Genomic DNA, 24,163 nt, shown 5'->3' with positions numbered 1-24,163 from the left:
ACATCGCTTGTCAGATTTGTTGTTGTTGACACGTGGTCGGGTATCATATCCGCTTGACGCTCAAGCTCAAGATTTATGTACAGCAACGCATATGCGGACATCTACATAGAACACCGTCGACAAACCCAACCCGAAGCCTTCTAATCCACAATGACAACAGTTCGACCCTCAGGAACCGTATAGGGAACCCGCTCAACGCGTCTTACGTAGGTAGGATAACGTTGTTCTTCCATGCGCGAGCCATCGTGTGGAAGGTCAAAGGCTTGCCTGTTCGTTTCGCGTCCGTTAGTAACAACTTCAAAAACTAAGAAGGGGACGGCACGCGCTGCCCCAGCTGCAAGGTCCATACCGTGAAGTGTCCACAGCATCTTCATACCCTCTGACGTAGTGGCGGGCTGTAAAAGGCGGATTAGGTACCCTGTCAGCATAATTGCTTGGACCATGATGATCGGCCACAACATAATCCTGGACAGCGGGTCCTGCCCGGGAATCCAGACAAACACGGCCAACGGGCCGGCTCCATTCTGTGCTACCGGGCGAACTACGCATGTATTGTTCGGTCTGCACCGGAATTCCAGCCGGGAGAGGATGGGGGTGGACTGGGTACGTTGCAGGTTGAAGACGACGCTGCACTGGATACTTTGTTGGAACAGGATCCCGTACGTCAACGGCACGAACGAAGTCCTCCGCATAGTGTCTTCCTTGAGACGGTTCCTGTGAAACCAAAGGGGGGTCATATTCTCTGCCGCGACGAGCAGGGTCCTCCAGCTGAGCCACGTCAAGCGGTCTTGAACTGCCAGAGTTATATCTAGGAACCTCATGATAGACACGTCGCTCTCTCAACTCATTGGGCCGCACAGGAACAAGCCTATCAGTAGCATTATCCTCAGGAATAGCATATCTTGTACTTGGCACAACTTGAGATTGCCCTGGAGACCTGTACTGGATGGGCAGGCCGGAAGGCACAAAATGAGATGCATGGCCATGTACGTCTTCCAATGGCCTCTGATGCACGGCAGTTATGGTCCTGGGGCCAGGTGCGGTAGTATAAGTGGAGTATTGCGTTCTTTCCGGGTGACCCTCCGCAACAGGATGAGATCCAACGGGGGCAGCATATCTCCTACGGAAATGAATATCGTCCTGGATTGAAGAGGGTTTCAGGTGAGTATGTCCAGGGGTATCCTGATACCTGCCGCTTGTGTAAGGGAAAGCTGCACCAGTGGTGACAACCCTGGCTTGAGTATGACAGAGCCGTTCACGCTCATAGTGGCCCATACGTCTCCGTTTAGAAGCTTGATCTCGATCAGAAATTTCTGAATCGTGATGTATCATCTCCTGGCGAGCGGGACGGTGAGGGGTTATTGAGCGAATCGAGAAATCTCCGGAAATCCTTTTGGCAAGGTAATCCAGCTGGCCACTATTGGGGCGTCGGATTTCCATGGGTGTGGCAGTCTCAATAGAAGGCAATGCATGATCCTGTGGCTGTACATTGGTCCTGTGTTGGGACGAGGCCAGAGGCCTTGGGAGGACGGCTGGGTCCCCGGTCATCTCATGAATTTCTCTCGGGCCACTCACAAATACAGGCGCATTTGGCGAGTCTTCTCGCTGATATGAACGCTTCTGCTGTTGAATGACTGGCACTCGCTCCAAAGAAACCGCACTTGATACAGGTGCAATCTCCTTTCTCTGAGCAGACAGTTCAGGCATACGGTGCAGTTCATACTGCTCGTTCAAAGTTAGCTCGAAGCAGTTCTCTCAGTGTAGATCATACCGCACGGCTATGATAAACACAAATATAGACCTTGGGTGGCTTACCCGTTCCATTACAGAGTCCGCGACCGTCCTACCTATGTTGGTACTGATGGGCCTTGCACTAGACGTAGCAACGGGTGCCATCGAAACATGAGGTCTATGAGCAGACTCTGATTCAAGCCCAACAGGTCCTGGCAATGGCTGTCGAGTGACGACCGGGCCCCGAGATTCGGAGGCATCATGCAGTCTATGCTGGTTAGTTTCGTTTGCTATGTTTCTATATCGGTTGAGAGCGCGGTCCCAAGCCTGATATCTGCTGAAGCCTCGACGATCAATCTTATGTCTTCTGGGGGGCTCTGGAATGTAGCGGAAGCCTGGTGGTGCTTCTTCATCCGACGGATCTAACTGGGTATCACGAAGGGCAGGGTTTGCATAATTTAGCGTCCTTGTTTGAAGCTCGTCAGCCTGGGGATTACTGGAAACCACCATCACGCTGTTATCGCGATCATTAGGTGAGAACGGCTCTCCCTCGACATCACTGTCCTCATCATCCGATATGACAATGACCTCTCGGAAGACGTCCTCCAGGACTGTCTTCCCATTCTCATCGTCTCCTCTCCACTCCACTAATTTTGCAAGGGTGGGCTCTTCGACCACGGTCCGAGCTTCATGAAAGGATGTCGCCTTCAGGAGACGATCGTAGTCAGTGTAAATGTGTCGGATATGTGCCACAACCGCTAACTGAGCCCGACGAGCCAGTGGTAGCTCAACTGCCGTTCCTACTTTTCGCTGGCCCTTAACTCGGTCTCAGCATCTGTCACGCATTCGTATATCATGGTTCCCTCCCATCTATTTCTCCTTGGGCTCGTCACGTACCTTTTGAAAAGCGGTCTTGATGATTTGATTGAGATCATTATCGGGAATGTTGGGGAACAAGTCTCTCAAGACATCTCTCGCTTCTGTATTAATAGTTGTCTGGGAGACTTCTGAATTAGCTCTTTTGCGGTCGTTCTCACCGCCAACCGTGCGAAAGGGCACCGCTTTCCCAGCGGCCGTGAGATAGAGACCCAGATCCATGCACACTGCTGCGACCGCGGCGCTTGGAAAGTGATACCCTATTCGATGTACATGCTGGGAGAGATTGTGGGTGTGCATATGCGGCGTTGTCTAACCATAGCTATTAGATAAACGAGAACCAAGGACCGAATAAGGATACAGCTGTCGGCATACCGTGACAGCGAATACCTTCAGACCATCCTTCCGACATAATTCCTTACATGCCGTCGTAAGCTGAGGGTTGCCTGCAGGTATGAAGGTATAACCAGGAGGGGCCTTTGCTTCAAAAGATATCTGTTTTTTTTGGTCAAGAGTGCCCGTGAGAAACAGATAACACAACAACATACGACACTTCGAAGTTTTTTCTTCTCCTGAGTAACAGATTCCAGAATCACTCTATGTTTTCGAGCATTTCTTTTGACGATCCTGCTCGGGGCTCGCCTGGCAAGGACCGAGGGAGGTCTCCGAGATACTCGGGCCATGCTGACAATGTAGAACCTTCCCAAGTAGCTACAGAAGACAAGCCTTCATTTTACCGGTACCGGTTCGGATACACACACTGCATGGAATGAAGCCGTGGGGGCCAGGAACAATCATCGAGAGCGAATAATTAGACAGACGCGTCGATAGACAGCTAGTAGTCACACGGGTGTTTTCAAGTTAGTAAGCCATATTCTACACAATGAAAAAGATCCTATGCATGAACCGCAGTCCCAGAAAGTCAAGAATATGGACTAAACTGGAACAAGCCGATAGCTGTTCAAGTCGGTCTAGCCACCGTTTTGGCCAACAAGATGATGCACTAGCCCTGATACCGCGATATAAAGGGGGGTGCTTGATGAGACCGAAAAGGTAGTTAGCCGGTTCAACGCTGACCTCCCAACTATAGGAGTGTATAGCGAGGCAGAGCAGCAAAGATAGCGGCAGCCGGGTGTAGTATACAAAAGAACCTCCAACAGGCTGGGTTGGGCTGGTGGACGAGGTTTAAAGGGAAAGGTGGGAGAGGGAACGAGAGCGCCGGAGGGCAACCAAACTTAAACCATTTGCGGCCTAACGCGCGGGCGCCGCTGGTGCCTGCCTGATCGGGGCTAGCGTGACCTACCTCATTCACTCCAATTTGCGACCACCAAGCTACATATTCAATCTTCCTGTCATTATATCTAGCACCTTCCACTCTGATTGCCACTAACTGGATCAGAGAAGCAGTTGAGGGATTTACAGGAATGTTGGCGCATTCTGACATCTTGCTGAGTGGTGAATCAAAAGAATAAGGGTGGTGGTGACGAGGGGAAATCCTAGTATCAGTTGCCTGTGACCCAGAGGTCTCCCTTCTCCCTTTCGCGGCAGGATGATTACACCTACCCAGACTCTAAAGTCGGTTGTGGATCAGAAAGCTGTTGTCCATGCCTATCGCCACTTGTATCGCCAGGGCTTGAAGGCCATCAATTATTCTACCCCAGCACGGCATGTTCTTCGGCATAGTCTGCGATCCGCCTTTCGTTCATCTTCACCGGAAGAGCTGAACCCGCGGCGCATAGCCAATACTTTACAATTTCTCCAACGAGCTGCCGACGTTGCAGGCCTTGAGCATAAGATTGTGAAAAACCTGATGATGATGAAATACTGGGAGCAGCCCCAAGTGAGAAAAGACCACCGCACGTAGGTTATCATTGAACCCCCCTGAAGAAGAATTTAGGCCGTGCGGGACTAATTTCAACCTAAGCTTGAGAGGGCTAGGGGTCGATCAAAGGGATCCTATATTGATGCAGGATACAATGCGGCAGTTTAACCTAACCTTGTCACTCCTCAATGACAGCCTAGATATTTGCTTGAGGTAATCCATAGAGATCATTGATTCCCTATCGTCTATATCGAGTGTATGGGGTCCCTGCTTTCGTCGGACATTGAATAATTACAGTCCCCCCAAAGTAGTAGGACAACGCATATCTTCCACTTCAACTCTCACGCGGCAGGACATGACGCTATCTGAGTGTCGACTAAGGTCTACATTTATTTTCTGGGGTTTCTTACATCTTGAAGCTCCGACAACCTTTCAAAACCGGACTTATTTCCCAGGTGAAGCTGCAGCTGGAGCTGGGTTGGATGAGAGACGAGGGGATTGTTTCAGCCGGCATGGTCGCCACTGGCGTGTGATCGGGATATACGGGAGCGTTGAAGGTGGAAGTAGATCTGGGCCGCGGCTAGCGAATCAGCATCCGCGCCGGCCCAGTGTCACATGTTCGAAGTGCCTGTTCCGGAGCCCTTGTCTGACCTTCAGGCTCGTTCCAGCGAACTCCTAGTCTTGTAATCCTGCGTACTTGGAAAATAAAAAGGCTATTCTCAATCTACCTTCCCTCCTTTGACTTTCAGCTACATTAACACCTCATATCAATGCTGCCATAGGCCCTTCATGAGTGGGCTTATTACTTCCCTCTTCATTGAACCCGTCGTTCGGCAAGCCCGCCGCCTCTCCCAGCAGGCCAATGCCCAGCCATCCCCCGACAACCGACCTGAATCTCCCGCAAGCACACGAGACTATGTTCCCCTGGTCAATGGCAATTACAAGGCCGCAGACCCTACTAAGATCATAATGCCGGACTCTGGACAAGAAAAACATGCTGATCCCCCTTCGAATGGCGGATATGCGGGGTCCGACCATGGTCGTGCGATCTCGCCGACGTCGCCGCCGATCGACCCGACTAACCAACATCATGGAACAGAACATAGCACTGTCCTGGACTCGTCCAGTAGTCCAGTAGGGGACTCATTGCCGTGTTTGCCAGGTTCTCCTGGTATGCATAGAAGACCCTCGACACCGTCGGTACGGTTTGCCCCTGTCGCTTTTCCCGCGCATGAAGCCCCTCAGAGCACGAGACAAGACCCCCAAAGCCCACGACAACACTCGAACGACCAACTATCAGGCGAAGACGGCGGGACATCTTATACCTTACCAGAGGACGATGGAATGGGTGCCTTGAGAAAGAGAATCCACGCTATCAGGGACCTGGGATCTAGCAATGCAGACCAGGCACGCATGATCCATGCCTTAATGACGGAGAACTACCACGCTTCCCAGAAGAGTTTTGATGATCAGTCTGCTCCAAGGAGTCTATCACCTTTTAGCCCTCGCAGCCTCCCACGGGCGGATAGCCCCGGTAGCTGGTCCGACCGATCTTCCAGTCAAACATCGCAGTCTCCAGTCTCGACAGCTCCCGTTACTCCTTCGTACAATTTGACGGCTGAGGATTTAATACCAACGTATGCGCCCCGGATGGAGCCCGAGTCGCCTCTCGGTGAAGTGGAAGATATAGATGCAGAAGAATGTGAGGAAGTTTTTCTGGGCTGTCAGCACTATAAGAGAAACGTCAAGTTGCAGTGCCATGCGTGTAAGAAATGGTACACCTGTCGCTTCTGCCACGACGCAGTCGAGGATCACCATCTTGACCGGCCAAGAACAGAGCATATGCTGTGCATGTTGTGTGGGCACGCTCAACCTGCGGCACATTCATGCGGACATTGTGGTGAAACGGCGGCGCAGTACTATTGTCACGTCTGTAAACTCTGGGACAATGACGCAGACAAGAGCATATATCATTGCAATGACTGTGGCATATGCCGTATCGGGCAGGGCCTGGGGAAGGATTTCTTCCACTGCAAGGTAAGGGACCAATCCACCTGAGTTGACCGGCGTGGGATGCTGATGTGAGGTCTAGACGTGCAGTGTCTGTCTTCCGATCTCTATCGAGAACACGCATCGATGCATAGAACGCTCTACGCAATGTGACTGTCCTATTTGCGGTGACTATATGTTCACGTCGCCAGAAACTGTGGTTTTCATGCGGTGTGGCCATAGCATCCACCAGCGATGTCTATCTGAATATGCGAAAACTTCGTACCGCTGTCCGATATGCAGCAAAACCATAACAAATATGGAATCCACCTTTCGGAATCTGGATCGAACCATCCAAAGCCAGCCTATGCCAGCCGAGTTCAGAGACACAAGAGCTCTTATCTATTGCAATGATTGTGGTGCCAAGTCTATTGTCAAGTATCACTGGCTGGGTCTTCGATGTGATATGTGGGTTCTTTAATGATCTCCCTCCACACGGTTTGCTAACCAAGGGCTTAGGTGTGAATCATATAATACTGCTCAGAAGCAGCTTCTCCACCGCGATGCTCAGGATCCCGCAGAAATTGATGGCGAGGACACGAACATGGCAACCTCACGAATCAGATCTTCCTCCTATGGTGCGGATGAGACCGTATTATCAACGCTAGCCTCGTTGCGAATTGACACGAGCAGTGTTCCGAGGTCGGACTCAGCAACTCCTCGGACCAACGCACCTTTGTCCGCCGAAGCAGCTGGCCAGTTCTCGTCCTATAGCCTGGCTCGTGGTCGTGCAGTCTCCCCGGTGATCAGTAATTATTTTGGTATCCCGCCAGACCGTGAGTCGGAGAGGTCGCGATCCACATCTTTCTTTAGCGGCTTAACTTTCCGGAACAGTGCGGACGATGACGGTGGCGAGCTTCGCTTATGGGGTACCAAAATCAAGTACAGCTATGGTTTTCTCGGACAAGAAACCGAATCTGTTGATGGGGCCTCTGATGCGGAAATTGGAGAGTTGGACGAGGATGACGATAGTGGATCCGAAGAAGCAGAGAATACTCGTGAAGAAAATGAAGAAGACGAAGAAGACGATCAGGAGAGCATCGACATATTTGGACATCGATGAAGTCACCTTATTATATACTATATGCATACACACGGCTGTTCCTCGAAAGGCTACTGAGGAAGCGGATAACGACCACCATAATGGAGCTGTCATGGCAGAAGTTGGCCGGTCCAACTGAAAGCTGCCTTCTACGATACATTGATACTTTTTTTCTTTCTTTTTTTTTTTATCTTTGGCTTGAGTTATGGTGGTATGGGCGTTTGGTGTTGAACTTGTGAGATTAACGAGTCTATTGGGACTATCAGTCATTGTTGCACCCGCACGCATGGCGCATCGGATGGAGGTAGCAGGGGGGTAAAGGGAGACTGGGGAGGTTAGAGGGTGTTTTTGCTTTGTGTAATATTAGGCCCGGAAGGTTTAATGGGTAGACAGAGGGGGAATAGCATGGCCTTCTCCCTCGTCCCCTTATTTTTTATTACTTCATATTCTATACTACGAAGATCTCTATTGAGTGGTGATGTACTGGTGATGTATGCCCCAGGCGAGCAAGGGATGCTTAGGTAAGCGAGATATGGGGGGAAGATTTGAATGATCGGGCGAAGATGACGATGACGACAAAGTAAAGATGGGATGCAGATGCAGAATGATTGAATGAATGCAAAATCCCAACCATGGTTGGCCACTCTGAAACGACCTCCCTTCTACTTCTAGGCAGCTCTGCTTCTTCTTCCTCTCGTTAGAAATCTTCTTCTGCTGTTCCCTCTACCGCTCCACACATTTCCATTCCGTCCTTTCTTTGTCCTTCCTTCTGACTCTCTGCCTGCTGCTGCTCACTAATCTCTCCTTTGAAACGAAAGCACGGATCTCTCCGGGGCATGTTCCAACTCTCAGCTTGATTACGAACGCTTCCCCGACTCTTCGGTGCTGCTGCGCACCCGTCCCGGCCACACTCTTCTCGTCCTGCCCAACACTTATCCAGACTCTCCTTTTCCGTCTGTCTGTTACGGATTCAACCCGCCCTTGACCGTCGCACTATATAATCCAGTCGCTATACAGTACACCCATCCGATACCCTCCCATCCCCCCCAACCCCTCCGATAAGGCCCCTCCCTATCGGTCTCTCTGGCGCGGATGCAGCAGCAGTACAACTATAAACCCTCGTCCTATTAGAACATGATCCGTCGCAATTCAGACATTGAGGTCCAGCTCCCCGATGCCGGTAGCCCCGTCGTCTCCGAACCTTCAAACAACCCGGATGTAGAGATGTCATCGGATGAACCTACTCTTCCTCTGAGCCTCCCTACCCACCTCGCCGCTCGCTTTGCCCGGAAACCCAGTGTGATTCGTCGCTCATCAGCAGCCTCATCCCGCCGAAGCTCGATATCGTCCCTGCATTCGCAACACTCGCATGCGTCGGCTCATGGCGCATCTTCTACCGATCACGCAGCGCAGCATCTCCGGCGGACCTCTATCCTCGAAAGCCGCAAGGCACGGCTTGCCGACCGCGCGTTACACGCAGAAAAGGTGAGGCTACGTGCTGCCCTTGCGAAAGCTGCTACACGCAACTTGCAAAGAGAGGAACGGGCTTTAGCTGCCCAGCAAGCTCGGGAACGGCTTTTGGCTGAAATCACTGCCAAGTGCGAGGAGGAAGTCCGCCGGGCGAAAAAGAAGGCTGAAGACAACCGGGAAAGGAAGGCTGCTGAGCACGCTCGCCTTCGTTTGGAGATCGCCGAGAAATTCGCAGAGGTAGAGAAAAGGCGAATGCTATATCAACAGAGCCAACGGCGCCACCGCACCAGTAGCCTGCATTCCACGGACGAGAAGAAGATGTCAAAGCTTTCAGCGGGTCTCATCACGCGGGACGCAGCCGCAAGAACAATTCAACGCGCATGGAGGACATACCATTCCCAACTGATCATGCGAGAGTTTCTTGATCTAGGCCTGACCACCGGTCGCATCCGTGACATGACCTTTGAGGATGTGGGTGCCCTGCTATCGGCGGATCCAGTCCTGACCACTACGGCCCGCGTCCTTCGACTCTGCGGGCTGCAAGACATGGAAAGCGGCACCATGGGCGGCCGGGGTGCTGTACGCACGTTTCTCAGCAGCTACTTGATTGTCACTCATCCTACAGAGGTTCTGAGCAGCAACGGAGAACAGGAACAGGACCTGATCGCCAAAGCACGAGAGCTCCTTGAGGCGTTCGAGCAAGTTACTCCTCTGCTCTCCTCCGGCTGCTGCTCTCCTCTGTCCATATCCACTGAGCTCCAGGTGCTGTGTGAGGCATACAGTGTCTTTTTCTCTGCGTTCCATGCGTGGAAGACGCATGATTCCAGCGTTTTGATTGAGATTATGCTAGCTCAATTTATCGAGCTGGAGCTGATCTGGCAGACGGTTAAGGATGATCGTGCCGGTGGTGTGGCCGACGATTATCGGCAGGGGATCAGACAGAACCAGATATTGCTCCTTGCCAGGCTGAAGCGTCTGGCGGGGTCTGATCGGGCCATGCAGATGGTGCGCGATGCTTTGAAGAAGGCCAAGCGTGAGAAGAAACGTACTGCCGCTAAGAAGCAAGCTATCCCGCGGTCAGCGGAAGTTGCGCCCTCCACCGAAGCTCTCACTGAGAGTGTTGCCTCTCCTATCAGTGAGACATTTAACAACGTGGATAGTGCAGTCTTGAAAGAATTAGACAAGCAGCGGATCTCACCTCATGAACGGTTCACCCGCATCCTCACTGCCCTTCCGGAGAACCGGGCGTTGGTTCATGAGCTCCTCATCAACAAGGCGTTCAAGATTGATGAGGAACAATATACGGAACCACGCAGGCGGATAATGGAGCATATGTGCGAAATGATGCGCAGGGATGTTGATGACGGTCTAGGCACGAACTGGACGGTGGCTATGGCTACTGTGATTCAGGATCGATTGCTGCGCTCTCTTCGGCCTGGCAATTCGCTCCATGTATTGATCAGCGAAGTGCTGGATCCTAAACTAATTGAGAACCAGTGCAAGGCTGGCGCTTTTTCCTACGATAAATTTTTCGAGTTTATGAATACCATCCTTCCGAAGCTCTGCGCACCTTATCGCGACCCTGTGGTCAAGGCCTTTGTCGAGGATACGTCCGGGGATGCGATCGATCGGCTAGCAAGACTTATGGGAATCATCGATCTCCTGTCTCTTGATCACACCAATTTCATGATCCAGATGGCGGCGCCGCAGCTCATTCAGGAGGCGCCTGGCTACGAACAGAGAACGTTCGAGAAAGGTCTCCAAGATGGCTCGTTGAGTCTCGGGAAGACCCGCCGTTTCTGGCGGACGTACCGAAAGGTTCTCGCAGATGAGATGCGGAAGCGTGATCCGGAGAACGTAAATGGCGAGCCACAACCCCCTATGGCCAAGATCTACGCGCAAGGATTGGTGGATCTGGTGCTGAGCAATGCCCCCGTGTCCGACGAGCTGATTCCTGAGACACTGGAGTTGGATCGCCAGCGGCTTGGGCGGCTACATGCCCAGGCATTTCGGATCGTTGCCACGGCGTCCATACTCTTAACGGCAAAGAATCTGCTTAAACGTGATGTGCGGTCTCAATGGAAGGCCGAGGCTGACCGAATCCTGTCCCTCGACTTTAATGAGATCCAACCTGATCGGGTCCAGTCGATCTTAGAGTCCACTCACCCAATGCCTCCTAGTGCGAGCGCCCAATTGGCAGCCACTATTCGACGAGTGCTGGCGCCAGTAGGTGCCGCTTGCGCCGCTGCCGCACCGGCGGGAGCGACGCAGACGACAGTCGAGATCCAAACGGACCCAGACCCGTCGGGCCCGTCTGCTGCCTCTTCGTCTACCGTGTCCGAACCTGCAGGATCCATTGGCTCTACAGGATCGTGTGGGAGCGCGACCAATGCTGCCAGCTTTACGGACCCTGTGGCACGGTTGATCTTGTCGCGTTTACGAGCTCACATCCTCTCTCGTATGAGCGCGTCTAGCGCCAGCGAGAGGGTGCGGGCCACTACTACGGCTAGCCAGAGTCTAGCAGGAGCCGGTATGCCTGAGTTCGTGACAGAGGTCGGGCAATTGACCGAGGAGTTGGAGAAGATGCGTGAAGTGGACTGGTTATGTCATGGCATGATCTACGATCGCATCTTGGCCTAGGGTGTTTTGGCTTCAGAATGGAGCGTAATCCCAATTGTATATTTCGGGCTGACAGGGGCTTTCTCTCTCTTTCTCCGCCCCCTCTCTCTTTCATGCCGTTACTTTATGGTCTCTTATTTTTACATGGGCTTCTTTGGAGGGATATCTGTCTATAACAGGAGGGTAGACTAGGATGTGAAGGCGTAGTGTTGATATTTCTGTACCTAATGTGAACGCGAATCTATACAGTCGCAGTTTGTGTCTCCGGGGCTCTAGATGGATGGAATGACTGACCTGTAGACTGAAGTCATGCTTTTGATATTTCTCAAACCCTTTTACGACCGCCAACTGGTGAGCTCAGAGCGCTGTGACGTGACTAATCGCCGATCCACGGCAACGACGACATTATCAGTCAGTATTCGCTCCCCGCCAAATCCCACGTTATTTCCATCCTCTTCCATTGGACCATCTACCGACTTCCTAAGAGCCCGAGTAGACATCTGCGGCAGGAAAGCAAGGAGGCGCTCTAAATATAGACCGGAATACCCTCAATCATCACCATGGCCGCCGTCGACCACCCCGCCTCCTCGCTCCCCCACCTCCAGCTGCTGTCGGATTTGACCCCGCCTTCGCTCGAACGCACCTGGTTAACAGCACCGCACCCCCGACTCCCCATCGTCGCCACCTGCAGCTCCGACAAGACCGTGCGCGTCTACTCCCTGACCAACTTCCGGCTCCTCTCCACCATCTCCGGCGGACACAAGCGCAGCGTCCGCACAGCAGCATGGAAGCCACATGTCCAGGGCGAGAGCGTGCTCGCAACGGGTAGTTTCGACGCCACCGCGGGGATATGGCGTCGGTGGGACAGTTATGGACAGACGACTGGTGATGAAGGATGGGGATTGGGTCAAGAAATCACCACCAAGAGCAAGTCACAACAAGAGCAAGCGCAAGAGACCGACATTCTCCGTCAACAGCAAGCCGCAGACAACGACAACGACGGCGGCGCAGATGATGAAGACGAAGAATGGCGTTTCGCCGTTCTCCTCGACGGACACGACAGCGAAGTCAAATCCGTCTCATGGTCCCCTTCGGGAATGCTCCTCGCGACATGTTCGCGGGACAAATCGATCTGGATCTGGGAGGATCTGGATGACGGGGACAATAACTTCGAGACGGTTGCGGTGATGCAAGAGCACGAGGGAGATGTCAAGTGTGTGGCGTGGCATCCGGTGGAGGAGTGTTTGGCTAGTGCGAGCTACGATGATACAATTCGTATTTGGCGTGAGGATCTGGATGATTGGGGACAGGTTGCTTGTTTGCGGGGTCATGAGGGGACCGTGTGGTTTGTGGATTGGGAGAGTGTGGAGAATGCGCCAGTTTGTTCGGAGGAGACGCTGTTGGCGCAGTGGAAGGGGGATTTGAAGAGGGAGTTGTCGGGTCCGCGTATTGTGTCGTGCTCGGATGATCGCACTGTCCGGGTCTGGAGAAGACAGCCTAAGGAGCAGGCTGCTACTGGGGGTACAGGCATGCCGAGTATTTTGCGTCCGACGGGCCTGGATGAGACTTGGGAGGAGGAGACGGTCTTGCCCAAGGTGCATGATCTGGCTGTTTATGCGGTCGCTTGGAGCAAGCGGACGGGATTGCTGGCGTCTGTGGGTGCGGATGGTCGCATTGTGATCTATGAGGAGCGCTTGGTGGTGGTGGATGATGCTTCCGCGGGTGAGTCGCAGCCTATGGATACGGATCCGCCTGCGGCTGCGGCAAAGGGTGCTGTGCGGCCGGAGTGGGCGGTTCTGGCGGTGTTGCCGGGGGCGCATGGCATCTATGAGATTAACCATGTGGCCTGGGCCAAGCGTGCGGATCGTGGTCGTGACGTGAGCAGGGAGGAAGAGGTCTTGGTCACTACCGCTGATGATGGCAGTGTCAAGGTATGGACGGTGAAGCGGTAATTATTTGGGAGGAGGGAGTTGCAATTGGATATCGACTATATTGAGGTCTATACGATGTTTACCGGTATATGAGATTCGTGGCTTATAGACGGGGAGGGCACTGTGTCTGGGCTATATGTCAGGAAGCGGTCATAAACTTTGTTCATGTCTAGATGTTAAATGATGCCAGGTAGCAACCTAGATAAGATGATAAAATGCACATAAGGAGCACGTCCTTTCGTGGCCAAGAAAACAAAAACAAAAGGCCAAAACCCGAAGCAAGCCATACACCTACACCATCACAAGAACCCAACAGAAGATGAACTAGGATAGATTATGATTGCCCCCAGCTCGGGAGGCCTGTCGAGAATGCTGTCGCGAGATATCATCCTCGTCGCTGTCCTCGCCCACAGCGTAGTGTTCTCTTTCGAGATCCGGAGAATGAAGGTCATCGAGTTCGGCCTCGTCGAAATCCCCAGCTTCGACGTCTGCGCCTCCCGTGCGCTTGTTGTGGAACCGCTCGAGAACAGAGCTTCCGCTCATGTCCTTATGCCAGACGCCCCGGTATCCCTGGTGACGCCGGCGGCTGCGCCAGATGAAGAAGCCCCAAACTAATACCCCGATAATGACGACGACGAGAACGGCTTCACCTGACTTGGCGTAAGCTTTCCATTCCGTCTCCTTGATCCTCTCCTTCTCCTGCTCCTCCGCCGCGGTGCTGTTGGGATGGCCGCCCACCGACGTCTGGGGCAGCTTCTCGCCGTCAATGCGCGAGTCGGCGGGGCTGCCTCCGATGCTCGCGATATCGACATTCATGAAGCGATCTAGCATGTCCCGGCTCTGACGAGGAAGGTCGTAGGGAACCATGTGACTTGCGTTGTAGATGAGCACATAGGTCAAGTTTCTGGCATATTGATAGATACCAGCCGGCTCGCCTTCGAAACTCCAGTCGTGTCGAGGAGCCCAGACGCCGGGTGAGGTCTCGAAACCGGTGCCCCCGTTCCACTTCATGTTGTTGATGAGCTGTTCCGTTCCGACATGGTTGCAAATTAAGTCCTTGTCTCCGCTGAAAAGAAGGATTTGAAGGCCCGATTCCAGCAAGCCAGGAAGTAGTTGAACCGAGGGTGGGGACTTTTGCGGATTGAAGGCGCTGCTCACTGCTCCTGAGCACTCCACCCAGCCAGACTTCTTCTCCGGATTGATGTTAAGGGCTTTAACCACATCTTCTCGCTGCAGGTAAGGCTTCACGTCCTCCAGATCGGTCGGCCAGTTCATACCGCATGCGTCGGTGGTGTCACGAAGGCGGATATCATACATGTTGAGACATTGGTTGTTTTCGACCGTCTTATCCAACAGAGCATTCATGACCTTCTCGCAATCGTTCAGATGGACCTTGTTCTTGCCCGTTTCCAACCGGGACTTGCAGACTGACTGCAGAACCTCGAGTTCCTTCGCGACCCGGCTGCCTTCCTTGATAAGGCCTTCTTCATATGCGTAGGGTAAGTAGGACATGTACTGTTCATGTGGAGAAATCCAACCATTGCCAATCAATAGACCTTTCAGATTCCACGAAGCGATGGTCTTTCCTTGAACATTCTTATTGCGTTCCTGAATGGCTTTGGCGATGTATGGAATATGCTGACCGGCGTAAGACTCGCCGGCAATGTAGATCTGTGGGAGATATTAGAAGAGAATCCTTTAGGATGCAAGGCTAGGGCAGAGCGAGGTATTGCAGCATACATCATCGCGTTCATACTCCGGAAATAATCTGAACCACTCTTCCAGGAAGACAATGAATTGAGCCGACATCTCATCGAGCTCATGGAGATAACTGTCCGTGTTGACGTAACTGAACCCGGTTCCGACTGGCTGATCGACGAACAACAAATTGGCGAATTCGTCCCATGAACCCTCATTATAGGTCAAGGTGTCATTGTCCTTCAGACGATACGGACCGACCTCCATCAATGCGCCGTCCATGGAACTACATCCGGGCCCACCGTTCAGCCAGATCACGGTTCGTTGGCGATTGGCGATATGGCGATTCTGATAGTGCCAAAAGAAAAGGTTTCCATTGTTCTGTGGATCCACCTCGATATGGCTGCGCGTGGAGGCCACAAGTCAGTAAAATGGATGCTAAGCGGACCGTTCCGGGATATTGAAGCTTACCCAGCATGCATCTTCAGCAAGGGCCCCTCGGGGGCACCGGGCAAGGAGTGAACATAATAGTCTGCGGCCGACTTGGCTGATACCAAGGACGGGCTCAGAAAAAGGAGCGTTGAGATCAACCAGGACGCCATTGAGGGAATTGAAGTGGTCTCCCCGCGGGATGATAAGGAGACCATGTGTAGGCGATTAGTACTGAGATATGGCGGCGGCGGCGGCGGCGGCGGCGGCGGATGACCGGGGTAGTAGTAGATATTGCCGAAGACGGCGCGGAGGAAACGGTCCCAAGTGGGATTGAAGTCGCGCTCAAGGAGTCATCGAATTTCAGCCAGCGGGGCCTTGCACTTTTCGCTTACCCGTCACCCTTGGGGGCGGAGGTAATGGGAAGCAACTCTCTCGGGGATTACGTCGGCGGAGAGGACCGGGAGGGAACCTGGTTCAGGAACAGGGATAAAGGTCAAGGCCAGAGGGAGGCGGGGTAGGAGTGTTTGTGACCTCTAGCACAAGAGCCGCTGTCCAGACACGCTCCAGATGTGAAAGTCAAGAGATTCCGAAGGAGAAAAGGGGAGGAGAGGGCGAAAGATGGGAAAGGGAAGTGGATGAGAGAAGCTGAGGGAGAGAGTGGATAGAGAAGAGCATAAGAGGATGGCGTGGCCAGACGGGGCGGCGCTCGGTATGGCCCCGTATCAGCCGGTATCTGGGCGGATCCCGTTACGATCGTTACGCACCCTGAAGAGGCGTGAGAAGCGGCCTGATGAAAGGGATGAAACCATTCTGATACCGTTTCCAGACCGTCTCAGCCTATCGTTGCCTGTTTAGGGGCTCTATAGGTTGCTTCTATAGAAAGACTCGAATCCCGTCGCATTCTCTGGTTCCATGGCTTTTCTGACTGTGTCTTTCTCATGCATTGTGTGAATCGGCCAAATAGAACGCCACAATGTCCTCATGGAAATAGCTCCAATGGTTATCTGACCATATCGCTTTCCCTTTTCTGAAGCTATTCGTGATGTAGTTCTCGCCGGTGCTAGCCAAGAGTTCGCCCGAATCGGGTCAGTCCTTAGAATCCATGACTTAAGCCCTTCTTCATCTTGCGGGTCTAGCGCTCATGATTTCTTATTATATTTCTCTCTTTAAATATCCTGTACAGAGGTTTATTTTTCCGACAAGCTACGTCCGTCGCTGGTATACCAGATTAAACAAGATCATCGATGCCCTGGTCAGCATCCTTTTTGATCAAGTCAACCATGCCCTGGGATTTGTCAGTGATATCGTGAGATGAGAAATGATGTCTCTGTGGGTGAGAGGTTCTTTCAGGACGCACCTTGGGCATGATTGGCTCTCCATCATCGCCCTTTACATAGCGGAACGGCATCTCGGTGCGTTCATGCTCGTTAATCAAAATTTCCGGGTAGTCAATGTACTGAATTTGCTCCAGGGGCACTGTCCTGGAGTCAGCTCTTGTCTCTCATCTCACTGTCCGGAGAAGCAGGGGTTGACCTTTCTCATGCACGACCATGCGCGTAACACGCACCGCCGTGTCCGTGGTCATCTGCTTAGGGCCCAGTCTTCTTCCGGCATAACCCTTCTTGCGCAGTTCGGAAGTCCGATCTGAATCCATTTCGTCAACACCTTGAACCTCATGGTTACTGCTATTTCGAAAGGGAACTTACCACGAGGAGGATCATCGCCTAAAGACCAGCGAATCTCGACGGTTAGCTATCTTGGAAATATCATAATGCCAACTAGATACCTCCGACAGTCCAGGCTCGATGATTGGAAGCACTCACCAAGAATACCTCCGAAAAGGAAGACATCAAAAGTGTCTGCATCAGCGGGACTCAACTCCACAGTGGCAGCGGGGTCCAGCAGGCAGACTCTGGATTTCCGATCCGCAAAGATCTGCTCGACACTGCGATGCTCCACCCCAAGGCCTGGGGTAGCAGCCAGGTCTTCTGGCATCTGCAAGGAGGTGGGCACCGAACTGAGGAGAAATTTGCTTCCCGCGGCGTGTGATTCACGGGCAATGCAGCCATACTCCAGGGCGGACCAAGCGCCCAGCTCGGGGTCCAGATGTTCGACCACAATGGTCACGGGTTCCGAACCTTGCGCGGACATGGAGTCGCAATTGGAAGGATTTGATGTATCCTGCAGTTGAGACGATGGCTTAGAGCGTTTACAATTGGATGGGTGTATCGAGAGAAGTGGTGTGAACCAGCCAAAGTGTGTCGTCCCAGGTAGTTATACCTTGTTCTTCTTTTCCCTTTTCTTGTCGTCAGAATATAACGGCAACCAAGAATTATGAGAATAGGAAAAAAGAAAAAAAAATGTCACAAGATAATTCAGAATTATGAATAGTATGGACAGAGAGAGAACAATGGAGAATAGCCTTCGTGGAGATAAAATCCAGCAAGACTGGAAGAAGGAATGAGTGCGATGCGTTCGTGGAGGGGCAGAATGGAGAAGAGCTGCTGAATTTGATTCCGTTTGAAGTCAATTCGAGGTCGAATACCGAGTACTAATAATACCACCCCGACAAGTTCACCACCACCACCACCATCACGTTACCACTCCCTATTTACATCGTGCGATTAATTCCAGAGGACTCTAAAGCAGATGAGGCAATTTACTTCTTAATCGAATATTTGGATAATTAAATAAAAATAAAAATGAGTGATTTGTTGGATATTCTCTGCATCTGATTTCACAATGAAACATGGAGGGGTTGGCTGGGTTTGGTTTCTAATCGATAAACCGGCAACTTATCAAGGCCAACAACGATAACGACTATCGGTACTTGAATCTAAGTAGTAGGTTAGTTCTTTTAGTTTACTAATTGCACTAAAACCACTGATGGCATTGACTCCGCCGTCAAGCAGAATTACATAGGTCTATGGTGAACATGAAATTGTACAACAGTCCATACACACGTTAAATTAAGTCTCGTGAATTACCGATTGATTTATGCTGGAAGTGAGTTGCCGGCAACGTCGGTATTGGTATGTAACAGTATAGTCACGAGGTAGTGGAGCCGTTCCAGAATACACCAGACTAAACCAGATGCAGATAGCATCATACCATAACAGGCATAGTGGGTACAGGTGGATCGACATTAGCGGAGAACAGGGTTGGTACTGAGACGGTCACAGCCAACCATCGGGCAGTGGCACCTTCCCCCAATTATGACGGGCAAGGTCACTTCTCTCTCTGTCTTGTCTCTCACTCTCTCTCTCTCTTTATCTTCGGACTGCTTGCTTGACCTCCTCCCACTTTCAACTCATCCCCTCCACCTCCCCCTTTTTCTCTTCTTTCTCTTATCTTCTCGGTTTGACCAACTCAGTTCATTTCACTTTTATCTTCTTCATTCTCTCTTGCTTTCACGCCCTTCCCTTCCCTTCCACCCCCCTTTGGTTCAGTCAACTAGACCAACTTATTGGTGTCGTCCCATCCTGTGGAATCTATACTTTCCTCCCCGCCATCGGTGGGGTTTCCTGACGACACTCCCTTCCAGTGACCACGCCTCACCCAGTCCTGTCCCCCCCTCAACAACCTAACAACCTCACCTTATTTTTGCCCAACTCTTCCTTCCTCTATTTCTCGTCACCGACTTTATTCTCTTTCTTTCTCTCCTGTCAATCCTCAATTTCTAAACTTTGGTTCGCCAATATGAATCCCCATCAGCAGAACAAGATCGATACTAGCGTGAGTCTTTCCCGAGCGACTAATCCCTTGAAAAATAATGTTCCTTATTAGACTGACAATGACTTTGTGTCTATCTAGAAAATGAGCCCGGATGAGCAGCGGCTTTTCCGCCTCTATGGCAAGATGCCCACCAAGAAAGACCTCCTGCAGAACAAACTGAAGGTATGCCGACTTAATTATCTTCGCCCAGTCTGTCCGTCAACCCTCTAATCGCGGGCTTGTTGCTGTTTAGGAGCGCAAATACTTTGACTCGGGTGACTACGCACTCAGCAAGGCCGGAAAGGCTTCGGACGTCGGTGTCACCAACATCGGCTCCCAGCACCCCGTCCCGGAGAACATTCCTCACTTAACTGCCACCTCGCCTGGTGCTAACAACCCTGCGGCTGCAAGCAATGGCGGCAGCATCAGTGCTCAAGGAGGCCAGCAGATCCCAGGTAGCATCAGTGGCCATCCCGGCTCCATCGGATTTCAGAGCCGAAGCCCTGTGAAGGAGGCAAGTTATCTGCAACGGGAAACAAGTGCGGATGAGACCGAGGAAGCCGAGAAGAAGGAAGATGACAGCGTGAGCCCACCCCCTGCGCGTGGCGGTGTTCCGATCCGGCAATAAATACCTGAACTGTCATTCGTGTTCTCCATGCCTCGTTCGCACTTGTTTCGCATCATGTCTCTGTTTTCCCCGTCGGTGGTGGTGGCATCAAAAGAGCCTGGCGCTATGGATCGATTCTAATGTATTTACGACATCTGTTTCCCTTCTTCCTTCTCCCCTTTCCGTTTCTAGCGATTTCTGTGGACAAAACAGAATGGCTTTGTTTCAGAGCTGGCGGCAATGAAGTTGCAAGGGCGGCGGGAGCCGAGGCTCGGTTCAGTCAGGGCCACTTATCAAAAGCTCAAACCGGAGCTGTGCTCTAAGCCTGGCTATTTGGACTTAGCTCGCTTACTGGACCCGTCCTCTCAGGATTTTTTGCTCGTGGTATCGGCTTTGAGGTCACCTCAACGCTATTTCGTTTTGAAGCTTCTTCTCTTCTCTGTCAATATCAGCTGCAGAACATATATTGGTCATTTGCTGGTCCAATTATTCCACAAGCCTCTTCCTGGTGCGTTCATTCCCGCTCATATGTCTGTGTGATGCCGCACAGGAACGTGAGATCATTTTCGCATACTGTTGTTACCTTATGGATGAAGGAGTGCGTGAGTGAATGTGTGCTGGATACACGGTTTAATTCGGAGATGGCAATGCACCTGGCATCTGTTCTATTCCTGAAGTACGTTGGCAAACGAGCCCTCAGCAGGGCCAAAATGCAACTTGATGGTTTTTCTCCGTGTCGCGGTCTCAGATCCCCTGGCGTATTTGTGGGCTCTACATTGATACGGTAGGCGGAATGCATCCTGTGTGCATTCACTATCCCATCCGATTAGGAGGGCGGGATAGCGTACCTTGGGTGCCGGCAACGTGATTCCGCTCAGTTGATATTCTGCGCTATGTGTAACACGAAGATTACCAATACAAGATCGCTGCAGGCGGGGGGAAGACATCGCATCTTCCATCGAAAAACTGTCATTGGGTATAAGAAGTCGTCTAAGGCACACAAAAGGCAACAAAGCCTGGGATGGGGCAATACATGCTGTTATATGATCCTTGATTGCGAATTGGAAGAGAAAGAAAAATGAACAAAAATAAAAAAATGAATTGACGACTCAGCAAAACGACTGGGGTATAGTAACAAGAGTGGCTCGCAAGACCATAGTGTAAATGAGAGAGGACCAGTTTGAAAGGAGCGATGAAAGGCATGAGGGTACCTGAATCCCCAGCGGAAGGGGCCAACAGAGTGTTTGCAGGGACAGCAAGGCAGCAAAATAAGCCGAGTGCACCATAATTGAACCCGCCGTCGCGGGTGGGGTGCTCATGACCGACACAGGCTATACATTACCATTCCCACCCAGCTAGGGGGGCAATGATTGCATGGCTTTGATATAGCTGTGTGAAGGGTATTGTCGAGAGCTGTTTGCTGCCCCGTATCCTGGATTCCCGGAGTAACATACTCAGAGTGGGATGCTGCAGGTAGGGCCAATGGAAAAGCTTTTGTGCTTCCGGTCCCCGTTCAAAGAAATGTAATAGTATCTGAGATAGCAAAATGACAATGCTGGCTTTCGGAGTGCTTTTGATAGAAGCTCCGGCGAAAGGCATGCTTTAGATGCCTGGCATAGTCTAGCCTGAAAAGTCGAAGAATCCGGGCAATAGTAGCCTCAGCTGTAGGCTTCGAAAGGCGTCCGTATCCGGCTCGGTAGTTGTAAATGAAGAGCCAAGCGATTCCGACGAAGGCTGCGGTATCTCCGCAGTCCACGTCGACAAGATGCCAGAATGTTGCATCCAGATTTTTAACGGCTCCATTCAGTCGGTCTTCCAGTGACCAGCGAGTCCGGAGTCCAGATCGTCGTTCTCACCGAGGTATAACTCGACAGCGTACAAGGCCATGGTGCCGGCGAGATTGGCCCACCGCCAAAGGTTTCCACCGCCGGCTCCTTGGGTGCTCCACCACTCGCCACTGCCACCCATTGCTTGAGAGGTAGAAGCGAAATGCTGCATCAGGAGACTGGTGTACACGGCGATGAGGATGGACGGAGAGAAGTAGCTTAGTACGCCCAAGAATTGGCCCGCCGCATCGGAATCGTCCAACGAGGCTTCTTGGGAGAGAGCTCGGGCACCCGCTTCGCGGACGGCGGGTATGATGCGAGTCGATGCGTACAGAACCAGGATTCGATATGTGAGCGAGATCAACACGGATGGGGTAACGGCACCGAACACTGCCGTGATAACGTTGAAGGCGGCGTGGATGATGGAGGGCAAGGTGGACAAGGCGTGCATCAGGGTCGTGTAGGAAGCCATGATAATAGGAGGAAGCGGCGGGAAGTCCCCGGCTTGAGCGGGGGAAGGTACTTGCTCCACAGGATGCGATGGCTGGTAATCAGTGAAAATCTGGTAGATGCAGAGAACGATGTATGCAAACAGTAGAGAACTTTCTACTGGGTTTCCTCGCCCGCTGCCAATGCCCCACGCGCAGAGGATCACAGCACAGGTGATGGATACCCCGATCAAAGCGGCATCAACATTTGAGATCTCGGGGAATTGGAGGACCCGCCACAGGAAGTATACCGAGCTCGATATGATGGAGGCGGAGAGTACCAGGAGACCGATCTAGCGAAGCACGAATTAGCAAATAGGCATCCTGCCAATGTGGGCTATGGAGTGACGTGGACATACCATCCAACTATCGCTTCGCCCACCACGGTTGACAAGCCAGCGGGTAATCTGCCCTGCAGCCTGGATGACCAATAAGCTGCAGAATCCTTCCACCAGCTGGAAAACCGGGGTCGACCATCTCAGCAATTTATCCCAGTTCCCGATAGTCACTGATTCCACCAGCCCATCAGGCCCAAACAGCCACTCCTGGATCGACGAGTCGTGGGCTCTCTTGCCCGTAAAGGTCCGCTCCACCCAAGAGCCAGCATTATCGGTATCGATCGAGAAGCGGTTCAGCGACCAGATAAGCAGGATCGGAATAATGAGCCATTGCGTCGAGCTAATGACGACGATCAGGGAGGAGCGGAGCCATGACCGATCAGGCGTAGTGAGGCGCAGAAGCGAAAATAGGAAGTAGAAGGTGGCCAGGGACAAAGAATAGGCCAGACCGCATGTTTTCCCACCCACGTCAAAGGCGAGGGGAATGGAAGAGACGGTGACGGCCAGAAAGACGGCCGACGAAAGGGCGCGGAAGAGCCACATCGGACAATATGGCCCAGGGCTACTGGACAGACGCGCGCGAGAGAAGCAGACGAGGCACGGGGAGGGTCAAATATGCTGGAGGAGAGAGCGAGCAGGTACGGACGGACGCGGTGTCAAATTAGTAGGTTAGACAGCCTCCAAGATTTAATCTTGGGGTGGAAGCGCGAGAGAGTGACGAAATCCCGATTTAAGGATACATGAAGCCCGATTTCCCGAATTCTAGACTGGGTTTTGAGCTCGCTGGGCGATGCTAGCTGGGTCTATGAAGGAATAGAAAAATTCTCCCTCTTCTTTCCAGGCGATGTAAGATTTTGATCTTATCACTTAAGCGGGACGGAATATGATGATGGATGATGATGATGGGATGGGACTGGGCTTGAACTGGTTGTGGCACGTGCAAAAGATAAATAGTGTCAGACACGCCGACCGATCGCTGGACAGATTCGCTTTTTCTTTTTCTCGGGACAGAGCCACTGACAGAGGCGCAAAAGCTTAACAGCCGCAGCGACTCGGGATGGACAGAAAGTAGAGGCACAAAAACCAGGAAAGGGGCAATGAAGCCGGGGGGGGCGCAGACCGAGTTTAGGTGGGCAATTCGACGATAGTCGCAATAGTAATAATAATAATAATAATAACACCAAATCCACTCCACCCGTTTTAGCGTAGAACGGAAGGCGGTGGAGCTGGTCCAGATGCTTGGTCGGCTGCAAGTAGCGGTCAGAAGGGGAAAATACAAGTAGAAGTAGCAGGAAGAAAGAGATGATGCCCAAACTGGTGGAGATGGTTGAAGAAATGAATATCAACGGAAGGAAATCGAAGCTGGCTGAATGGATCCTTCAGGATAACTAACAAACATACAGCATACATACAGCATACAGTACGTAAATCCAGCTGATTACATACACGGACTTCCTCTTCAGGACTAGTTCTTCCCCTCTCTTTCACATGCTTCCGCTAAGCCCTTGCGATGAAAGCCC

The 24,163-nt window shown here is 52.1% G+C and overlaps 10 protein-coding genes across 10 annotated transcripts; 5 read left to right on the top strand and 5 right to left on the bottom strand.

The window, feature by feature from the left end:
- Positions 1 to 4: 4 nt before the first annotated feature.
- On the bottom strand, positions 5 to 3,790 carry BO83DRAFT_380673 (DUF2293 domain-containing protein). The gene is made up of 6 exons (XM_025531805.1): positions 3,156 to 3,790; positions 2,983 to 3,102; positions 2,629 to 2,919; positions 1,816 to 2,547; positions 350 to 1,722; positions 5 to 267 (listed from the first exon to the last, which is right to left on the bottom strand). The coding sequence occupies exons 1-6, from the start codon at positions 3,288 to 3,290 to the stop codon at positions 141 to 143; spliced, it is 2,778 nt and encodes a 925-aa protein (XP_025385572.1). The 5' UTR covers positions 3,291 to 3,790; the 3' UTR covers positions 5 to 140.
- A 171-nt stretch (positions 3,791 to 3,961) lies between these two features.
- BO83DRAFT_366250 (DUF1763-domain-containing protein) lies at positions 3,962 to 5,124 on the top strand. Its single transcript, XM_025529704.1, has 2 exons — positions 3,962 to 4,467; positions 4,532 to 5,124. Exons 1-2 carry the CDS (start codon positions 4,157 to 4,159, stop codon positions 4,644 to 4,646), a joined length of 426 nt encoding a protein of 141 aa, XP_025385571.1. The 5' UTR covers positions 3,962 to 4,156; the 3' UTR covers positions 4,647 to 5,124.
- A 6-nt stretch (positions 5,125 to 5,130) lies between these two features.
- BO83DRAFT_380671 (CHY and RING finger domain protein) lies at positions 5,131 to 7,976 on the top strand. The gene is made up of 3 exons (XM_025531804.1): positions 5,131 to 6,466; positions 6,522 to 6,886; positions 6,938 to 7,976. The coding sequence occupies exons 1-3, from the start codon at positions 5,219 to 5,221 to the stop codon at positions 7,539 to 7,541; spliced, it is 2,217 nt and encodes a 738-aa protein (XP_025385570.1). The 5' UTR covers positions 5,131 to 5,218; the 3' UTR covers positions 7,542 to 7,976.
- Positions 7,977 to 8,654: 678 nt separating this feature from the next.
- BO83DRAFT_429670 (IQ calmodulin-binding motif domain protein) lies at positions 8,655 to 11,630 on the top strand (the record flags this gene model as incomplete). Its single annotated transcript, XM_025535484.1, has 1 exon — positions 8,655 to 11,630. The coding sequence occupies one exon, from the start codon at positions 8,655 to 8,657 to the stop codon at positions 11,628 to 11,630; it is 2,976 nt and encodes a 991-aa protein (XP_025385569.1).
- A 441-nt stretch (positions 11,631 to 12,071) lies between these two features.
- On the top strand, positions 12,072 to 13,791 carry cia1 (iron-sulfur cluster assembly protein CIA1). The gene has a single exon (XM_025531803.1). The coding sequence runs from the start codon at positions 12,170 to 12,172 to the stop codon at positions 13,559 to 13,561; it is 1,392 nt and encodes a 463-aa protein (XP_025385568.1). The 5' UTR covers positions 12,072 to 12,169; the 3' UTR covers positions 13,562 to 13,791.
- On the bottom strand, positions 13,680 to 16,302 carry kexA (serine-type carboxypeptidase kexA). The gene is made up of 3 exons (XM_025531802.1): positions 15,710 to 16,302; positions 15,281 to 15,641; positions 13,680 to 15,211 (listed from the first exon to the last, which is right to left on the bottom strand). The coding sequence occupies exons 1-3, from the start codon at positions 15,838 to 15,840 to the stop codon at positions 13,865 to 13,867; spliced, it is 1,839 nt and encodes a 612-aa protein (XP_025385567.1). The 5' UTR covers positions 15,841 to 16,302; the 3' UTR covers positions 13,680 to 13,864.
- A 503-nt stretch (positions 16,303 to 16,805) lies between these two features.
- Positions 16,806 to 18,175, bottom strand: BO83DRAFT_380666 (SAM-dependent methyltransferase). The gene is made up of 5 exons (XM_025531801.1): positions 17,494 to 18,175; positions 17,377 to 17,394; positions 17,204 to 17,314; positions 17,028 to 17,146; positions 16,806 to 16,955 (listed from the first exon to the last, which is right to left on the bottom strand). The coding sequence occupies exons 1-5, from the start codon at positions 17,819 to 17,821 to the stop codon at positions 16,899 to 16,901; spliced, it is 633 nt and encodes a 210-aa protein (XP_025385566.1). The 5' UTR covers positions 17,822 to 18,175; the 3' UTR covers positions 16,806 to 16,898.
- A 765-nt stretch (positions 18,176 to 18,940) lies between these two features.
- On the top strand, positions 18,941 to 20,122 carry BO83DRAFT_101259 (endosulfine family protein). The gene is made up of 3 exons (XM_025525858.1): positions 18,941 to 19,405; positions 19,484 to 19,567; positions 19,638 to 20,122. The coding sequence occupies exons 1-3, from the start codon at positions 19,370 to 19,372 to the stop codon at positions 20,010 to 20,012; spliced, it is 495 nt and encodes a 164-aa protein (XP_025385565.1). The 5' UTR covers positions 18,941 to 19,369; the 3' UTR covers positions 20,013 to 20,122.
- Positions 20,123 to 20,593: 471 nt separating this feature from the next.
- On the bottom strand, positions 20,594 to 21,175 carry BO83DRAFT_101292 (uncharacterized protein). Its single transcript, XM_025525860.1, has 2 exons — positions 21,029 to 21,175; positions 20,594 to 20,957 (listed from the first exon to the last, which is right to left on the bottom strand). Exon 2 carries the CDS (start codon positions 20,948 to 20,950, stop codon positions 20,657 to 20,659), a length of 294 nt encoding a protein of 97 aa, XP_025385564.1. The 5' UTR covers positions 20,951 to 20,957; positions 21,029 to 21,175; the 3' UTR covers positions 20,594 to 20,656.
- Positions 21,176 to 21,494: 319 nt separating this feature from the next.
- BO83DRAFT_101268 (ICE2 family protein) lies at positions 21,495 to 23,311 on the bottom strand. Its single transcript, XM_025525859.1, has 2 exons — positions 22,665 to 23,311; positions 21,495 to 22,598 (listed from the first exon to the last, which is right to left on the bottom strand). Exons 1-2 carry the CDS (start codon positions 23,184 to 23,186, stop codon positions 21,795 to 21,797), a joined length of 1,326 nt encoding a protein of 441 aa, XP_025385563.1. The 5' UTR covers positions 23,187 to 23,311; the 3' UTR covers positions 21,495 to 21,794.
- Between the last annotated feature and the right edge of the window lie 852 nt (positions 23,312 to 24,163).

The sequence above is a fragment of the Aspergillus eucalypticola genome (assembly GCF_003184535.1).
Source record: "Aspergillus eucalypticola CBS 122712 chromosome Unknown BO83scaffold_22, whole genome shotgun sequence".
Classification (NCBI taxonomy): domain Eukaryota; kingdom Fungi; phylum Ascomycota; class Eurotiomycetes; order Eurotiales; family Aspergillaceae; genus Aspergillus; species Aspergillus eucalypticola.
Note: the sequence above shows the minus strand (reverse complement) of the source record. Positions and strands in the feature narration are given on the sequence as shown.

What these genes read in the sequence shown, in the direction of transcription:
- BO83DRAFT_380673 (XM_025531805.1), bottom strand. Translation starts at nt 3,290, where the DNA reads ATGGCCCGAGTATCTCGGAGACCTCCCTCGGTCCTTGCCAGGCGAGCC. An exon ending in TGAAGGTATTCGCTGTCACG is followed by an intron (nt 2,920 to 2,982) that starts GTATGCCGACAG and finishes AGCTATGGTTAG; the next exon opens with ACAACGCCGCATATGCACAC. An exon ending in TCAAGACCGCTTTTCAAAAG is followed by an intron (nt 2,548 to 2,628) that starts GTACGTGACGAG and finishes GACCGAGTTAAG; the next exon opens with GGCCAGCGAAAAGTAGGAAC.
- BO83DRAFT_101268 (XM_025525859.1), bottom strand. Translation starts at nt 23,186, where the DNA reads ATGTGGCTCTTCCGCGCCCTTTCGTCGGCCGTCTTTCTGGCCGTCACC. An exon ending in GGCGAAGCGATAGTTGGATG is followed by an intron (nt 22,599 to 22,664) that starts GTATGTCCACGT and finishes GTGCTTCGCTAG; the next exon opens with ATCGGTCTCCTGGTACTCTC.
- BO83DRAFT_380671 (XM_025531804.1), top strand. Translation starts at nt 5,219, where the DNA reads ATGAGTGGGCTTATTACTTCCCTCTTCATTGAACCCGTCGTTCGGCAA. An exon ending in AGGATTTCTTCCACTGCAAG is followed by an intron (nt 6,467 to 6,521) that starts GTAAGGGACCAA and finishes TGTGAGGTCTAG; the next exon opens with ACGTGCAGTGTCTGTCTTCC. An exon ending in CTGGGTCTTCGATGTGATAT is followed by an intron (nt 6,887 to 6,937) that starts GTGGGTTCTTTA and finishes CCAAGGGCTTAG; the next exon opens with GTGTGAATCATATAATACTG.
- BO83DRAFT_101259 (XM_025525858.1), top strand. Translation starts at nt 19,370, where the DNA reads ATGAATCCCCATCAGCAGAACAAGATCGATACTAGC. An exon ending in AGAACAAGATCGATACTAGC is followed by an intron (nt 19,406 to 19,483) that starts GTGAGTCTTTCC and finishes GTGTCTATCTAG; the next exon opens with AAAATGAGCCCGGATGAGCA. An exon ending in TCCTGCAGAACAAACTGAAG is followed by an intron (nt 19,568 to 19,637) that starts GTATGCCGACTT and finishes GTTGCTGTTTAG; the next exon opens with GAGCGCAAATACTTTGACTC.
- BO83DRAFT_366250 (XM_025529704.1), top strand. Translation starts at nt 4,157, where the DNA reads ATGATTACACCTACCCAGACTCTAAAGTCGGTTGTGGATCAGAAAGCT. An exon ending in GTGAGAAAAGACCACCGCAC is followed by an intron (nt 4,468 to 4,531) that starts GTAGGTTATCAT and finishes TTTCAACCTAAG; the next exon opens with CTTGAGAGGGCTAGGGGTCG.
- BO83DRAFT_380666 (XM_025531801.1), bottom strand. Translation starts at nt 17,821, where the DNA reads ATGTCCGCGCAAGGTTCGGAACCCGTGACCATTGTGGTCGAACATCTG. An exon ending in CATGGTCGTGCATGAGAAAG is followed by an intron (nt 17,147 to 17,203) that starts GTCAACCCCTGC and finishes ACTCCAGGACAG; the next exon opens with TGCCCCTGGAGCAAATTCAG. An exon ending in GAGAGCCAATCATGCCCAAG is followed by an intron (nt 16,956 to 17,027) that starts GTGCGTCCTGAA and finishes GACAAATCCCAG; the next exon opens with GGCATGGTTGACTTGATCAA.
- cia1 (XM_025531803.1), top strand. Translation starts at nt 12,170, where the DNA reads ATGGCCGCCGTCGACCACCCCGCCTCCTCGCTCCCCCACCTCCAGCTG.
- BO83DRAFT_101292 (XM_025525860.1), bottom strand. Translation starts at nt 20,950, where the DNA reads ATGGAAGATGCGATGTCTTCCCCCCGCCTGCAGCGATCTTGTATTGGT.
- kexA (XM_025531802.1), bottom strand. Translation starts at nt 15,840, where the DNA reads ATGGCGTCCTGGTTGATCTCAACGCTCCTTTTTCTGAGCCCGTCCTTG. An exon ending in TTGCTGAAGATGCATGCTGG is followed by an intron (nt 15,642 to 15,709) that starts GTAAGCTTCAAT and finishes CTCCACGCGCAG; the next exon opens with CCATATCGAGGTGGATCCAC. An exon ending in CGGAGTATGAACGCGATGAT is followed by an intron (nt 15,212 to 15,280) that starts GTATGCTGCAAT and finishes TATCTCCCACAG; the next exon opens with ATCTACATTGCCGGCGAGTC.